The 16,845-nt window shown below is 34.9% G+C and overlaps 2 protein-coding genes across 11 annotated transcripts in view; one reads left to right on the forward strand and one right to left on the reverse strand.

Annotated features, from left to right (window-relative positions):
* The first annotated feature begins 933 nt into the window (after positions 1-933).
* Positions 934-4,510, forward strand: kri (uracil phosphoribosyltransferase krishah). Of its 2 annotated transcripts, none has more exons than XM_073084474.1 (4): positions 934-1,377; positions 1,637-1,844; positions 2,672-2,839; positions 3,505-4,510. In XM_073084474.1, the coding sequence occupies exons 1-4, from the start codon at positions 1,250-1,252 to the stop codon at positions 3,685-3,687; spliced, it is 687 nt and encodes a 228-aa protein (XP_072940575.1). In that variant the 5' UTR covers positions 934-1,249; the 3' UTR covers positions 3,688-4,510. The 2 variants fall into 2 exon arrangements, with proteins under 2 accessions (XP_072940575.1, XP_072940576.1); XM_073084475.1 differs by having other exon boundaries at positions 937-1,377; positions 1,652-1,844.
* Positions 4,511-5,963: 1,453 nt separating this feature from the next.
* Lmpt (four and a half LIM domains protein limpet) overlaps positions 5,964-16,845 on the reverse strand; it is a 202,172-nt gene continuing 191,290 nt past the window's right edge. For all 9 annotated transcript variants that reach the window (XM_073084350.1, XM_073084355.1, XM_073084349.1 and 6 more), the window contains 3 exons: positions 9,044-9,213; positions 8,374-8,560; positions 5,964-7,880 (listed from right to left, as the gene is read on the reverse strand). In XM_073084350.1, coding sequence (XP_072940451.1) covers positions 7,723-7,880; positions 8,374-8,560; positions 9,044-9,213 — 515 coding nt within the window. In that variant the 3' untranslated portion in view covers positions 5,964-7,722. The remainder of the gene's footprint in view (positions 7,881-8,373; positions 8,561-9,043; positions 9,214-16,845) is intronic.

Below are 16,845 nucleotides of genomic sequence, written 5' to 3' on the forward strand. Positions count from 1 at the left end.
AAATTAAAAACCCAATATAAATTCGATAAGTACAATGGTAAGGTAAGACAGATAAGCTGGCAAAAATATTGGAACACAATAAAATAGACTTAATTAGATGAATGTCAAAAGATTGTGATCATAAATATTAATGTAAAAATAATAACTTACCAAATAGATTTGTAATAATAAAATACGACTATTTTCTATTGTTAAAAATAACACCGACTATATTATGTATAAAAATGTATTTTATTTTATCATTTTGTAAAAAGAATTCCAACTATACTTTTTTACATAACCAGTATTAAATTTATGACCAGTCATACATACAATAAATAAATCGGACATGTTATATTTTATTTCAAATTATTAAGTTTTGTATATTCATATTCCTCTATCTTTATTTGCTAGAATAAGATTAACAAAAGTTCTTAAACTTATACAGTTCTCTTATCCTACATCGTCGGCATGCAAATGATCAGTCAGTTATGTCTATATAGGTATTATGTACCTACATTGTACACTATAATTTATTTTTAAATAAAATAATAATTATTACAAACAACACGATATACTAAATTTCTTCAAAAAGTCCATTTACCAATATAAATTAAATTCTTATAATATTAATGTCAAACAAATAAATAAGTAACCTTTAGTTAAACTACATAAGCAACTGAATTAATTTTAACATTGCCATTTCTCTGCGACGGCGTGTAAACGCAATTTCAAATTCCCGCCTTTTCCCTTCTATTCAGTAGAAAAAAGGGAGGACAGTTTATATTCTTCTTATAAGGAAAAGGGGATTTAAATAGTAGGCGTAAGTCGATTTTAATCTCAAGAATTATTAGACCGAACCATAGATTAGGAACGTACATACATAAATAAATTAAAACATCTGGAAACTATTATTCACAGTTGAAAACTATTTCTGAACGTGGCTCTGTCATACCAGCCATTACCAGCTGACCGTGACATTCAATTCAATAATCAAATCAAGTGACAATGAAAAATTAGTCTCTTTTTGTGAATATTCTTTATAGTACTATTATTGTACTCTATATTTTCACTTTTCAAGTGATTAATATAAGGAAAATTGATAAAGCAATACATAACGATCGATAAGATAGTCAATTTGAGTTATATAAAAAAAATCAGGCATTGAACTGACTGACGTTTCTCGACGTCTTTTGTTTTTAATTTGACAGCTGTGTGTGGTTGGTCGTGTTTAAATTTGAATCATATTTTGTTTGATAATACAAGAAAGATGGACTTGATCGATAACGATATTAGGCAGTGGGACGCCGACGACGTGAGGGAACAATTTGGGGACAGCCTCACGCTGCTCCCGTCTAACGATAATATTAAGGAACTGCAAACTATCCTGAGGGACAAGTAAGTGAGGTTACAAAATGTGATCGTATTACTTTTGTATTTCTTACTACAGTGACGGCCTAAGGTCGTCAAAAGCCCGAGGCGGAAAGTTGAATGTGTCATAGATTTATTCGCTTGCGATTGTGACTGCGACCTTTTCTTTAGCAACTGTGTTTGGAGGCCCGAGGCGAACCGCCCCTTAAGCCGCTCTTACTATCCGATGATTTCACATATAAAACACAAATAAGCAAATCATATATAGTGATAAAATCTTATATAGTGATATGTTTTTAAGAAACACAACAAGGAGTGACTTCAAGTTCTATGCTGATCGACTAATCCGACTTGTTATTGAAGAGAGTCTTAATAAGCTGCCATTCACTGATTGTGAGGTTGTGACCCCTACTGGAGCTCTCTACAAAGGTTTGAAGTATGGTGCCGGGAACTGTGGAGTGTCCATTGTGAGATCGGGAGAGGCTATGGAACAGGTAAGTGTTTGTGCAATTTACAAAGGTCAGTCAGGGATTGACAATTTTTTTTTTGTTATAATATAGGAGTATCAGTCGAGCATGCAGTCCTACATGGAAAATGGCTACTGCCGCCCATGGACATCTGAAATCAACCTCAGATAAAATTAGATATTCCTATATCAGATTGGCCGCTACCCCTAAGGAATGTCTCGGAAAAGCATGTCTCCCTTACCACACCCTTCAAAACAGAACACAGCAGCGCTTAACATGCTGTTATGAGGCAGAAATAGGTGTGGCAGTGGTGTCACTGGAGTGAAACCACAAAGGGTTCTACCACCTTAAGACAGAAGTGAAGATGCACCCAGATGTGAATAGTATAAATATTTTATCATATTTTGCTTTTATCTAATATGACTATCAATGAGTCTTAGATGTTAAGTGACTATTGAGTATAGTATTTATCATCAATCCCAAGTGGTGTAAGTCATACCCAATGTTGGTTAAAAAAATATTGTTATTACTGCACCATTAAAAGTAAAACAGCTCTAGATTACTATTATATAATAGAAATGAAAGGTAACAATGCTTTAAAAACTCTCCAACATTTTGTTGTTTTTAATTACATTCAATATTTTTGATACCAATTTAGTCTTTTGGAGTGAACTCAATATGCTTCTCTGTTGTATATATGGTTCGCGCCAAACTGCTAGTTTGCTCTGAAGTTATTGCGAGCAGGTAGTCATACAATTTGATGTGGCGATGCGATTCATTTCTATATTCAGAGCGGACTAGCAGTTTTACGTGGGCTATTCAATGTTTGTAGATGTATAAAGTTATGCTTCCAGGGACTCCGTGACTGCTGTCGTTCGATCCGCATCGGCAAGATCCTAGTGGAGAGCGACACGGATACGCATGAAGCGCACGTTGTGTACGCGAAGTTCCCGGAGGACATCGCGCGCCGCCAAGTGTTGCTCATGTATCCCATCATGTCCACGGGAAACACCGTTAAACAGGTACTAATTACTTTGTAACTATAGCTCTTGCCTGAACATTTTGATCCGCAGACAAACATTTTGTAATTAAGGTATAGTCCGCGCCAAACATCTAGTCCGCTCTAAAGTTGTTGCGCGCAAGCATATGCTCTGTAGCAACAATAGAGCAAACTATCACAGCTATGTACCTGTGGGCGAGAGTAGGCTGCGGACGGGTACCGGGGGATTCCGCGCTGTCTGCGTCCCGCTAATATCTAAAATTTTCTATTGTTGCGACGCAATTCATATCTACATTGAGAGCGGACTAGAAGTTTGGCGCAGACTCTACTAAATTAAGCTAGTATATTATTGCCTCTGAACATCTGACACTTACCCTATTAAGGTTAATATTTAATAGGGGAGTCCTACCTAACGTCGGCCACAGGTTTGTTGCTAATTTAAAGTACTATGTTTGAATGCTTTTTAAAATACGTTTTTTACTTTAGGATGTGTGGAAGATGATATACATAAAGATATAAAAATATATTGCTATGTCAGATCTAGATTGCAAGTATTGAAACTTTATGATTTGTAAATTTTTGATATATGTTTCAAATCAAAGATAAGGAGAAATATTTGAATCATATTGAATGCTAATTTTGACAGTGTTATTATGATTATCTTTGACTTTTGTCTATACTTTTCAGGCTGTGAATGTGTTAACCCAGCACGGTGTGAAGGAAGAACGAATTATTCTCTCCAATCTCTTCTGCACTCCTGCTGCAGCACAAGCGGTGGTAGACTATGTTCCTAAGATGAAGATTCTCACGTCTGAACTGCATCCAGTAGCACCCAACCATTTTGGACAGAAGTATTTTGGAACTGACTGATACGAGGATGAATTTGAAGTGTAAAACTTTGTCTAAAGCAAATTTTTCCTACAGCAACATTTTATATGTAACAGTGTTGTCATTACCAAAAAATATTTTATGGCCACTATGTATGTTTTATTTCTTATGAATATAAATTTAGGAAAAAAAACTGCATTTAATTTTGGTAATCATAATGCTATACCTATGCTGTGCTTGACAAAATGTTTGGTCTCATAATTTATTTTGTGTATAGAATAGAAATTGTGTTATATTATATATGAAAAAGTCCAGATACCAATTTTATTAATACGTTAATATTAAGGTAACCAAAAATTGTATGAAACAGAAAGTTTCCCGAAGTATCCATATAAGTTTTGGTACAATTCTGAAGGTGCCACTGCCACACCTACCTGTCTTTTAACAGCAGTATTAAGCGCTAAATTCTGTTATATTCTGGTGAAGCAGACACCAGGAAGGATTTTGTTCTAAGAACCTGCTAAATGGACTGTCCCAGTGGTTATTTTGATGACAAAATATTGAAGCTCTTATAAGGTGATCTTGGTATCTTCAAATAAGATTGGTTGACCACTAACTTCAATCTACACTGATCTGAATGTTTTAGTGAGTAGAGTTAATAAAATATCATTATTCTATGTATGTATATTGTTTGTAAATGTTATTTTATGTTTGTAAAATGTCTAATATGTATAATATGTATATTAAGAATATTGTACATAATACGTACAATTAGTGTTGCAAAGCTTGTGTAAAATATGTAAAAATGCATAAATGTAATCATGTATTAACTATGGCAAAATATATATTGCTTATGATTTTGTACGCTGATTCATTGCATACATTCAGGTTTCAATAGGTTTCAATATACACTAACATGGCGAAAAAAACGTCTTTTTATCTTGAAATATGTATTTTTGAATATGACAAAAATTATAATTTTGTACTTAAATATCATATGAATTTATAAAGTAATGCTTTATCTTTATATGTTGGTTTTATTTACCATTAAATGTGTAAGAATATATTTCATTTTTTTCTTCCCTTCGCCAACTAGCCCTTCGAATTAAATATGTTTTTTTATTCTAGTTAGTTTTGGCGTATTATTATATACATATAATCTAAATTGCTACATTAAGAAGAACGATAGTTGAATAATGATATAAATAATATTGAACTTTATTTAATATCACATTTTAATCCATCCATGGTTCCATCATAAATTGAGAATTAGTACGTTTATTCGACCTTTTAAAATAAAAACGAACATTGTACAATTTATAATAAATAAACAATAACATTATATTATTACATATTGCCCATCCTTGTCAGCCTCCACATTGTTAATGTTAGAAGAGTGCGGGTATTCTCACAGACTAGAATATGTTAGTACTTACTCTCCAGGAAGCTGACATATAAGGAAAAGTGTGAATTTCGCTCATCTTACTAAGGCAACATAACTCTTTAGGACAGGGGTTCCCAAAGTGTGCGCCGCGGCGCCCTGGTGCGCCGTAGAAAGTAAAGAGGGGCGCCGTGAGTCGATCCTCTAATCATTGGACACCACAAATATTGGCGTTTTGGTCATCGATACAAAATGAATATCCAAATTTAACATCCAAAGCATTAAAAAATTTCATTCCGTTTGCAACATCATATCTATGTGAAACTGGGTTTTCAGATGTAGCTGTGATAAAGAACAAATATCGGATTAATATGGAGCAAGAAATGAGAATAGCAGTGTCAAGTGATAGTCCCCGCTTTAAAAAACTGCGTGGAGATCACTTAGCTCACCCTTCACATTGATTTGACTGAATAAATATCGTATTTTATTTTTGTTATCCTCAAGTCTTTCTTGTTGTTTTCCGTTTAAATTATTTTATAATAACGTATTGTACAATTTCATATTGCTTTAAATTTCGTTTCGATCAACCTAAGGTAACTGCTATTATTGTAGTGACCTATTTCTTTCGACTGTCTTCTTCAAATAGTTAGCTAGGACAGGACACAGGGCGCCGTGAAATAATATTAAACTTGTAACTGCGCCGCGGGCTACAAAAGATTGGGAACCCCTGCTTTAGGAGATCAATAAGTGAAAGAAAATCCGCGATTTAAAATATATTCAAAATATGTTTATAATTTTTAAACATCGGAGGACATAATTATGGTTAATTTCATAATAAATTCAAGATTGAGAAAACTTAAAAGTGTTGAATGTGATTGGAATGTTTGATGTAGGTCAGTGTATAATAACGAAAAGGTAAGTAAATAAAAACGAACAATCAAGTTACTTTTGATAATTTAATTCAGTTTCATAGTTTATACAATCTATGGATTGATAGATTATAAAGATTAGATCAGATCACACAGCTAAGCAATTTAAAAGTGTACACATTAATATAAATTATTATTCTTTCATCAACATTTTAATAATTTAACCCTTAACAAGTAACCTTTATAAAGTGATCCCAGACTTGTCGTGGTCGTCTCGCTTGCGCGATCTCAAACAGATGTTACTCACTTACTTACACGAGATACAACTCTAATGCTAAGAAAATATCATTATCATGTAAAAATAGCGATAACATTCAATTACATTATTAACACGAGTAGATCTTATTCGAGGACAAAAATATTTTTTTATATTATTTTGATTAGTAAAAACTATACGACTCGACGTCTCTTATGTTATGTTAGGAAGCTCCGGCCGCTCGCTAGACTGCGTACTCCGTATAAATAAATACTTAATTATACGTAAACATACATTACTCTGTCGATATTTCTTACACTTACACTATGTTACGCGTTTAAACAATGACAAGCACTTGATCCTCGCGGATTTAAACTAATAATAAAAGTAGCCGCTCGGCCCCGGCGGCAGGTTACCCTCCAAATTGACTTAGATATGTTATTAAGGCATCGTGTGAATTGCACTAGGTAAAACCTAAGTCTAAGGGACTAATACGACAGCCAAAGCGAAATTATATGGCAATTAGCATGTATAACATTACATATACATAATTTCAATAAATAGGTATACAGGACACGTGGATGTAATCTCTGCAATTAGTTATAGTTAAACAACCAAAATATATATAAACATCTTAATTAAGAATTCAGTAAAAAAGCAAAATTAAATACTTTATTTGTGCATCCACATTTTTTTGTGATTTTCGCATTTTTTGTATAAAAATATCGTCAACAACGTAACGTAACGTGACTACTGGTTGACCTTGCGGAAGCTGTGTTTGGTCGCAAGATCGATTAGCTCATCGCTGGACTTTTTCTGCTTATCGGACACGCACCAGTCTCTCGCGCTTACGATTATTGGGAGGATGGTTTCGTCGCTGCGCAACCACAAAACAGACCATTAATGTGAGGGTTAGAGCACGCAACGCTTAGCGACTGCACTCTCGAGCCCGGTTGTCTACAAGCCTTGCAACTTGTTATTCCAGAAACGACCTACACAGGTTATAAGGCTAGAAGATTAGATGCTCTTTCGGTCTATATACACGTGGTACCGTTCCTGAATTCCAAGATCGTAATGTGACCGAATACAATGTACCGAACTCCCTGTAATCCGACAAGTTTTACACGAAAACGGCTGATTTACAATCCTCTAAATTTCCTTTTTCCCCATTTTACCTAATCTCCTTAGTTGTAATTCGCACTATTAGACTATTATAAGCCGACAGAAATGCAATGACAGATTGTTACATAGTTTAAGCAAAATATATTATACAAAAGCATCAGTATTGAAATTTATTACGCCATTGGTTTTTCCGATGTTTCTATTCGTAGATACGTACGTCGAAATTTTGTGGGTTTATTTTCAAATAAAACACAAAGTAACTTTTGAAAGAGCCTAAATATCGTCGAATTATGGTATTATGCTAAAGGGAGTGTGTGTTTTGAAGGGTGTCAGAATACAGGGAGCGCTGAAGCGTTACGGGTCGACGGAGTTAGACATGCTTGCAGTTGCGGTCTAACACGAAGATAGAGGCGACGTGGAACCGGCGAGAGGAAGCGGTAGCGGGGTATTTACATGAGCTTCTGTTTGGCGCACTCTGGGCAGATGATGTCCTGGCCGTCGGTGATGAAGCCCTTGCCCACGAGCGAGGTCTTGCACTGCGCGCAGATGAAGCAGTCGTTGTGCCAGTGGCGGTCCTCGAACGAGATGAAGCGGGTGCCGCCGATACCTGCGAAAAATACATTTGTTTAGTCTGTATACAAATATTTTTGTTGGAAGATAATAATATTTCCAACTGCACGTCACATATATTTATGTAATCTTATTTATACTGCATTGACCGGAAGTTTTATTCTACGCTATAAATTATTATTTCAGTAAGTAAAAAAAATAAGCAATAATTCAGGTATTGGTAATGTAACATTAGACATTATTTACTAAGATAAGAATAATCACTAAAGATTTGACAACTTTCCTACCATTTTCGCTAGACTCTACATAATGAGGAATGTACTCGTAAACTCTCCTTTTTATCTGTAAATTCGATAGTCTATCATTAGCTACAGAAGCTTGCTGCAGGAGATCTTAGCGAACAGCTTGCCAAAATATTCAGCGCAAGACTTTTCGTTGCGCTACGTGAAACACTAACTAGTGAGCAGGATCTCGCAGTACATGCACGTACATGGACAAGGACTTATTGGCCGAAGTATAACGTTACTCACCGGTGATAGGCTTGCTGCACGAGGTGCAGCGCTTGGCGAACAGTTCGCCGAAGCACTCCGCGCAGTAGGGCTTCTCGTCGCGCGACGTGAAGCGCTGGCCGGCGAGCGAGGCGTCGCAGTGCGTGCACGTGAAGCACTCGCGGTGCCACGGCTCGTTCTTGTAGGTTACGCCGCCCTGCGTGATGATCTGGGGACAGAAGTATCTTAGAGTTAGTTCTCATGTGAAATTGACTGTGGTTATTCAAACGATGGAGGTGTCATCAAAAGAGAATCCTTTAAAAAGAGGGGTGGCTGCAATAATTTCAAGTGCTAGTGCTTAACATAAATATCTCCACTAATAAGACTTGTACTTTGGGTAAAGAACAACTTAGCCCTTGGGGATAGTGGCCAACTTCAGATTGGAATGTAAACTTATCAGGAGTTGATTACAGATATCTATCGGCGGCGGAAGCCACTTACCATCACGTGTACGAGCATCTAGCGTGCTTGCTACTGCTGTGTTTAAAAAAACCTATATTTCAGCGCACTGTTTTGTTTTACTACTTTCGTTTTAAATCACTTCTTAAGCAGAACCGGAATTCCGGAAGCGATGCTAGTGCGAAATATAGAGATACAAGACAATTTGTATCCAGTAAATATGTTAACTAGGATAAAAAGCAGAGTTGGTTACCTTGTTACACTTAACGCAGCGTGTAGCGAACTTGTCCTCGTAGCAGCCGGCGCAGTAGATCTCCTGCTCGCGCGGGATGAAGCTCTTGGTGCCGATGGGGTTCTTGCACACCACGCAGCAGAAGCACTTCTCGTGCCACTGCCTGGTCTTGTACTCCATCTTCTTGGTGCCTGGGGAAACGAGATATAACGTTAGGTTAGACTTCCTTAATTATCCTTCATTAGGTTTAAGCTTAGACTCAATGGCAATGTAGGTTTTGTTGCTTTTGTGTGTATAGTTCTTGGTTTGATATGTATCAAATCTAAAAAAAACTATGTTAAATTCGACCATACATTTTTGCACGCTTGTTTAAAGCTTGTCTATGTAAATTACTCTTTGAATTATTTTAATTTTTGTAGATGTTGGCTCATACATGAAAAATAAAGAAGTATTTAAGTCAACTGCATAAACGAATTATTATAAATTTACTAAGTATTAAACATGACTAGATATCACAGACCTATATCTACTAGATATAGTCGTTCGAAAAGCACATTCGTACGATTAAAATGCACACATAAGTAATTACCGCCACATCAAATTATACCTCAGTAATATCATAATCACATTTAATTATAGGCTATGATAGATTAAAATAAATATTGTTATTTGACGTCCACTAATTTCAAATGAGTGATGCCCAATAAAAACTGTAATTATAGTTGCCGAACGCGATGGCCAGATATTTAATTAAAATGTCGGATTCGGAGAAAACGAAGCGAATGCAATCAAGATCGCCTCGTTGACCGCGAACAGGTCAAGGACTTTATATGTTTTTATTTGGCCATTATCATTAAGTATCTTTCTTACGATAGCATACTACACACAATAGTGTCTTCCTTGCCGATGTATAAATATAAATTAATAATGTTCGCGGTCTCATTTTCTTGGCTGTTTGAATTGCAGTTGAAAATGCTGTAAGTATATAAATTGATCGGTAACTAACAGCAGTTTTTTATAGATTGCTTAGTATAGGTATTATACCTACTCGTATAGCGTAGTATCCCCACGCTATGCTGCAAGATCGTATGACAAAGCTTAGGGGGTTAAATGTGCCACGAAATGTTATGGCTTTTGGCTACAAATTGATTATTCTAGGAATCTAGGACAATTTGACAAATGAAATATCGCCAACTACATAAAGCTTCGAACCCTATATATTTCAGTCAAATTTGCGAATGTAATATGTTTTTCATAATATATAATAATTTTCAACCAATATAGTATATTTTCATATTTTTACCATACCGGCAGTCGTAAAAACTGTTTTATGAAACAGAAGCACGGATTTGAAAATCATTTGCACGCGGCATCCGTGAGCGATGGCTATCGAAACGTTACACGATCGTAAATTGCATTGATAGCGTGTATAGATCAGAATTGTATATTAGCGTCCTTGAAAACCTGTGATACACTGCACGGCATTGGAACGTAGGATATGCGAGGGATGCACGCGAATTTGCATCGTTCAAGGTTCATCGACTCGATCTTGATGGGGTTGTAAACAGTCGGTGCCAGTCAAAGGCAAAGTAACTTAATATGTTGTTATACATTTTCTTGTATCATAGCAATTGGATAAATGTACATAAGAAGATCACAAACATATGAACAACCTGATAGCGATAATTGCCTCAGATGACTCGGTAAGCGGCATTACCTACAATGTACCTTTTCGGTGGTAAGTATTCCGCTTGTCTATGTTGAGCTTTGGGACAGCGCGGTATCCTTCCCCCTGATCGCTGCTGCGAATTCCTTTAATTATGTACTTATTGTAAATTTCAATTTTTATATGAGGAGTCTGTTCGGTAACATTTATGATATTTGTGGTTTCATAGTCTGTAGCCAAGGACGCGGAGAACAAACTTATAAATTTAGCAATTTGTCATTGTCTATGCATTTATGTGCACGTCAACCATTTGTTATAACTCAAAATGACTCAAATGATAATAGAAGTAGACTGAAACGGTATTAGAAATAGACTGTATACTGATAGCAACACTAGCATTATATCTAAATTTGTATTCGTAGATCGAAGTTGACAATTGGAAAATACGAATATAGCTACACAATATCCTTACACATTTAAGAGTAACTATCCCGTTACCTACATGTTTAATTTGGAAATGATTACAAAGATCAAGGCCTGCCTGCTTCCACCTTTTGTTACATGTCACATTGATGGATCCCTCTCTTTCCTAAATCGCCCCGGGTCATAATTCTGTAGCGTTCACTTATCCCAAACGCTACGTCAGTTTGATCGACATTGCGTCCAACATTTTGTCTATTTGGTGAATTAACACTTGGTATTATATTCTAATTAATTTAAAGCAATTCTTAAAGTATGTAGAATCAAATAAGCTCAAGGACTTCCCAAGGTTAATTTGTTCTTTATATCCGTGGTGCAAATACGACAGATGTTAATTAATTAATGGTAATTCTACAAGTGTAATTGAATGAAGGATTGTATACGATGTATACAGTTAGAATTAGTCACCGAATTTACATTAAACATGACCTGGTACAAATCTGATTGTGATCTATGAGTGTCATTGAACTTTTTGAACCGCCATACAATAAAATATCCATAACTGTCCTCTTTGATAAAATATATACGCGAATTCACGCGATCGTTACATTTGTTACTTTTTCGTGTTATTGCTAAAATTTTGTTTGCTTAATTTTAATTTTTTTTTAGATTTATCGAAACAAAATCCACAACATTTTTTTACATAATCTTCCAAAAAGATGTTGCTTAATTTTAAGATTTTTTTAATCCACAACATTTTACTCAATTTTCCAAAAATAATATAAGTAATAATTATGTTGTGAATAAATGAATAAGTCTTTTTTCAAAAGTATCTAATATATCGGAATATCTAAATTTATTGAAATATTTATAAGTTATTATTAATACACATTTTTTTATTTTAATACAATTCTCTCATCGCAAATAAAGAAAGTATGCGGACTTATAACATCGTATCTACACAAATGAAACAAGTAACAAAATGTAACGCAGCATAAAATTCAGATAGGTATGTGACAAATTCGAATCCATCACGGACTACAAAAAACCCCAAACTTTGGTGATTTCAGGTGAATCATTTCGTATCAATCATCAATCTTGATGATTATGTCGCGGAGTTAAATGGGAAAAGTTTCGCGGAATCAATGTACCTAATACAGTTTCCCTGTAGGATCGCGTGACCGAAGCTACGATACGCAATCTGATTGTGTATTCACCTGCCGTGAACATTCGTATTCAGGAGATCCGCGCTTCAGAATACGTATAAACACATATAAACAAATCGTATAGATGATTGACGTTAGGCTTTGCGGCTTACTTGGATTAAAAGTTCTGTATGGAAAATATGATTTGCAAGCTTCCATCTCTGATTTTGATTCCTTGGGGAATAAATTAAAAAAAACCTTTTTTTTCTTAGTACCTACTTATTCACGTTCTATACTTAGTCTCCTGATTGTGTACACAGATTGTGTCCCTCCTGCATAACTTCGAAAAGTTAAAATCGAACTTAATGCATTTCCACAAAAGGCTTTGTGTAAAGAAAGTATGGAAAACTAAGATTGAATTTTTCCGCGTCTTGAAAGGTTGCGAAGCGAAAAAACTTTTAAAAGCTTTTGCCTTTGTTTAGAAGTAAAACAGAAATTTAGCTTTGTATACATCAATGTATTTATGTAACTATCTACGGTACTTTATTTATAGAAGTATAATATATTTTAATTTATCGTTATTTAAATGCATTACGCCAGGTAAGAAAGATAGATAAAAAATCTGATAATTGATTTAATTTTAACATGATTATAATACAGCAGAGTGTGACGCGAAATATATAATACGTGTAATATAATATATGTTTCGCTCAAGAAAAACATTGCAGTGTAGTCGCCGGTAAGCCGGTAGAAATAAATTAAAACTGTCAGGCCATCAGAAAACTTGTACTTATTTTTTACTAACCATTAGTCCACTTTCGCAAAACGAGAAAAGGGCGAAGCCGCGAGCGAGAACTAGTTTTTGTGATACTGTTTAGAAATTTCCCCGACATCTAGTTCTGCATATCAAATGTAAATGTGGTTTAATCAGATCTGGAAATGGTTTCTCGAGCGCTATGTAGTAAGTGGGAGATACGAATACGAATTTATGTACTACTGAATATGTACATCTACGTCCTGGGGGGTTACTAACATCTCTTAAAACAATATTATTTTAATCATACTTTTACTTTTTTTTGCAGGAAATTTAACTTTTAAAGCAAAATATGACATTTTCAGTAGGTTTTATGCAATGGATAAGCGAAAAATTAATAAGGGTTTAAGTTTGTTCAACTGTGTATGACGGAATATTTTACTGTTTTAAGGGGGAAATAAAACTTTCCCGAACTATGATGGTTTTTAAAAGATGGTGGTAGGCCCCGTGTTCTTAGATTAAGAGTCTGGTTCTTACATTACCATAAGTTAAGACAACTACATAAATACCTAAACCAAAACAAATATCTATTTTTATTTCCCGACCACATGTCACATGTTAATTGGTCTCTGTCGCCGATGGGAAAAGCAGCTCTCAGTTGGGTTGCTACTCGCGAACTATATACGAGTATATGTCACAAAGTACTAATAATGCCATAAGGTCTAAAAGCCCCGTTGTATTCGAAGAAGTTCTAGCATATTTAATTTTTACTGATGTTAGTTGGTTGAAAATCTTTTTATATTTAACTTAAAATACTTCATACTTACTTTAATTCTTTCATGAATTAACCAATCGTTTCGAGTAAATGGATTTATTTCTTTACACACAATCACCCATGATTTTTGACACTCGCTGAACAGTAATATAATCATTACTAAGCCATTACTATTCCACTGTTGGGCTCGGGTGTCCTCTCAAAATGAGAAGAAATAGTAGGTAATCTAATTATCTTAAAGTGTTCGCGGTTTATATCGGAAAACGATACGTATAGGTAATGCGATTTGGTTTGCAAATGCGGTTACCGGCCACTCTCTCTAGCCCTATTTGATTATTTGTTATAATAAAGTTACTGTAGTTCGACGCACATAACTGGCGTGGCGTTATATCGCATTGCAGTAGACTTTTTTATAAATCAGGAGTAGCAGCATATAGCGAGCAAGCAGACCACCTGGTGGTAAGTAGCTACTGTCGCCCATGGACATCTGTAATCAACCTCAGTTAAGCTTAGATTCTGCTGAGGTCGGCCACAGATTCACCGATACCCCTACTGGAATGTATGTCTCCGTTACCACTCAAGTATTTATTAAGTTGCATGATACTAAACTTACTTTGCTTAATTCACTAACCATTTTAACTCTATATTGTATCAAAACATATCTCTACGTTCAATAAAAATGATCAACTATACGTTTCCGGGTCTCATTAAACTCCACATTTTACCTTTCAATTAAACATACAGGAAGCTCCTTCAATGGTTCATCGCAGCATTGAACGATTAAAAATGCATATGCGAGAGGAAATGAACGGCGTTAGCGTTTGCGCGACTTCCGAATGTAATACTGTTTTGGGTTATGTAGATTATTTTGAGGTAAACAATAAACAAGTTGTGTACATATTTATCGACTTATATAACTTTGTTCAGTTTGAGCCTATAAATTTAAAACATTTTAATAAGAATGTAATAACTTATTTTGTGTGTTATGCATTTCATCTTTAAACATTTGGTGCTCAGATTAAACAAAATGAAAATAATAAATTAAAATAAAATGTCTTTTCGTTAAAAAACCGTTTATCTCGGTAATGTAAAAGTGTAACGTAAATAATTTTTAATTTTTGAGATCTTGTATGCTTTATCTTATTATTCTGTAAGATTACAAATACAGCAAAATATTGAAGACAGCAAATAATTGATTACGGAGATTAACCTGTCATCATATAATTTTAATAATAGTAACTTTAATGAAAAATGTAGATAGAAAACGCTCAAAGCATCAAATGTCATAAGCAAAGACAATAATATCTTTATCTTATCTTGGGTCCTTTGTGACGGTTCCACTTCGCGCCGGTGAAAACGTATCGTAACTCAACCCGTTGTGGTTTCCTTCGCCTGTGGAACACGGGGACCGCGTGAAATATCGTGTATTGTTACAAGGGTGCTGTGTTACGTTATTGTTATTTGTCAAATTTCGATTTGGGATGTGAAGTAGCGTGTGTAATGTGATGTAATCGTTTACACGTAAATTACACGTTTATATGTATGTTAATACTTTTAAATACACACGTACACATTTAAACATGTGTTGTAAATATATATATATTTTGCTAATGACTTCTATTCTAGTCATCCATTGATGATTGTACATTATTATTATAGGAATAGGATATCATTATAGGAAAGTTGTATATTTGTGCCAAGCACGAATCGAATTCATGCACGGAGATAGCACAATACAACACATTGCATTATGAAAATTGAAACTGTCTATTATGGTTAAATTGTTAATTCGAAAAATGCCGATAAACATTGGATTTTTGTATGTGTGTAAAAAAAATTAGTGTCTATTACATTTCGAGTGATAGAACCTGTGACAGACAGACAGACAGACAGCGGAGAAGAGGGTTTTGTTATTACCTTTTGGGTACGGAACCCTAACAGTGATGTGAAAACGATTACATAACTACGATTTTAAGATCTTTATTCTAAGTTCTCAATTACGACATCCACCTAAATAAAGGCATCTATTACCATTTATATAGATCAGTGTATCGTAAAGATCAGTAAACACAGTTGTTTGTTCTCGGAATTAGCAAACGCACTGATATTCGAAGGCCGGCCACAGTGGGCCGAGTGATGTCAGGTCCTTGCGTGGGACGATACAGATTATGTAAAAAACAGCGACTTGAGAGCCTTTGCCTTCGGTTTAAAGAAAAAAATAACTAGTATGTATTGTAGAATAAGCTAGGCATATTTAAAAATAGAAGGAATTTCTGACGCATTTCGAATATGTCGATAACTAGAAATAATGTTGAAATGTTGGAAAAAAGTTGAAAGAAATGATACGCGTTTTTAGAAATATAGCGGGAATATAACTGAAATATTATTGTTGGAGAACATAATAATGTTTGACAAACACTACGGTGGTGCTATCTACCAAATTGTTTGTGAATAGTGTAGAGCGTATAGTGTGTAATTCTATTTTAGAGCTTGTAAAATGTGTCTTATGTTTTAATATATGTCGGAAGAAGAGTCAGAGTTATTTAATATAGCTTTAGCTATACTGTTACTTTAGTATTTTAGTAATGTTATTAGTACTTGATCAATCGAAGGGTTAATTGATTTAAATTATAATTAACAGTCATTGTATAACTTTCGTATTAGAATCAGAGCAGAGACTTAATTTAAGAGGTCTCTAGTGGAGTCGAGGTATGTGACAGCGCGGTGGGGAAACATTGATAAGAACTGATGTGACTGATCGATGTGGATCATTATTTCGTTGTGCTTTGGAGCGTGTAGTCACTACCTTGAACCTGCTGCTCAAATCCTTTGTTTGTAAAGTAGTATAGTATAGTTATTTTGTAAAACCGAAGTTATAAATGTTAAGAACAATAAATAATGTGATTACTGTATTTGTGCCTGCATCTACCCTATGACTACGCCCACAAAATCCATAGATTCTATCAATGATGTCGATGAGAGCCGTCCTTCTCTGACATATATATGTAATATATATGTCAGAGAAGGACGAAAGGACGAAGGACGAAGGACGAAAATATGTAC

The sequence above is a fragment of the Epargyreus clarus genome, unplaced genomic scaffold, assembly GCF_041222505.1.
Source record: "Epargyreus clarus isolate Ecla_fem2 unplaced genomic scaffold, WU_Ecla_fem_2.2 ptg000021l, whole genome shotgun sequence".
Classification (NCBI taxonomy): Eukaryota; Metazoa; Arthropoda; class Insecta; order Lepidoptera; family Hesperiidae; genus Epargyreus; species Epargyreus clarus.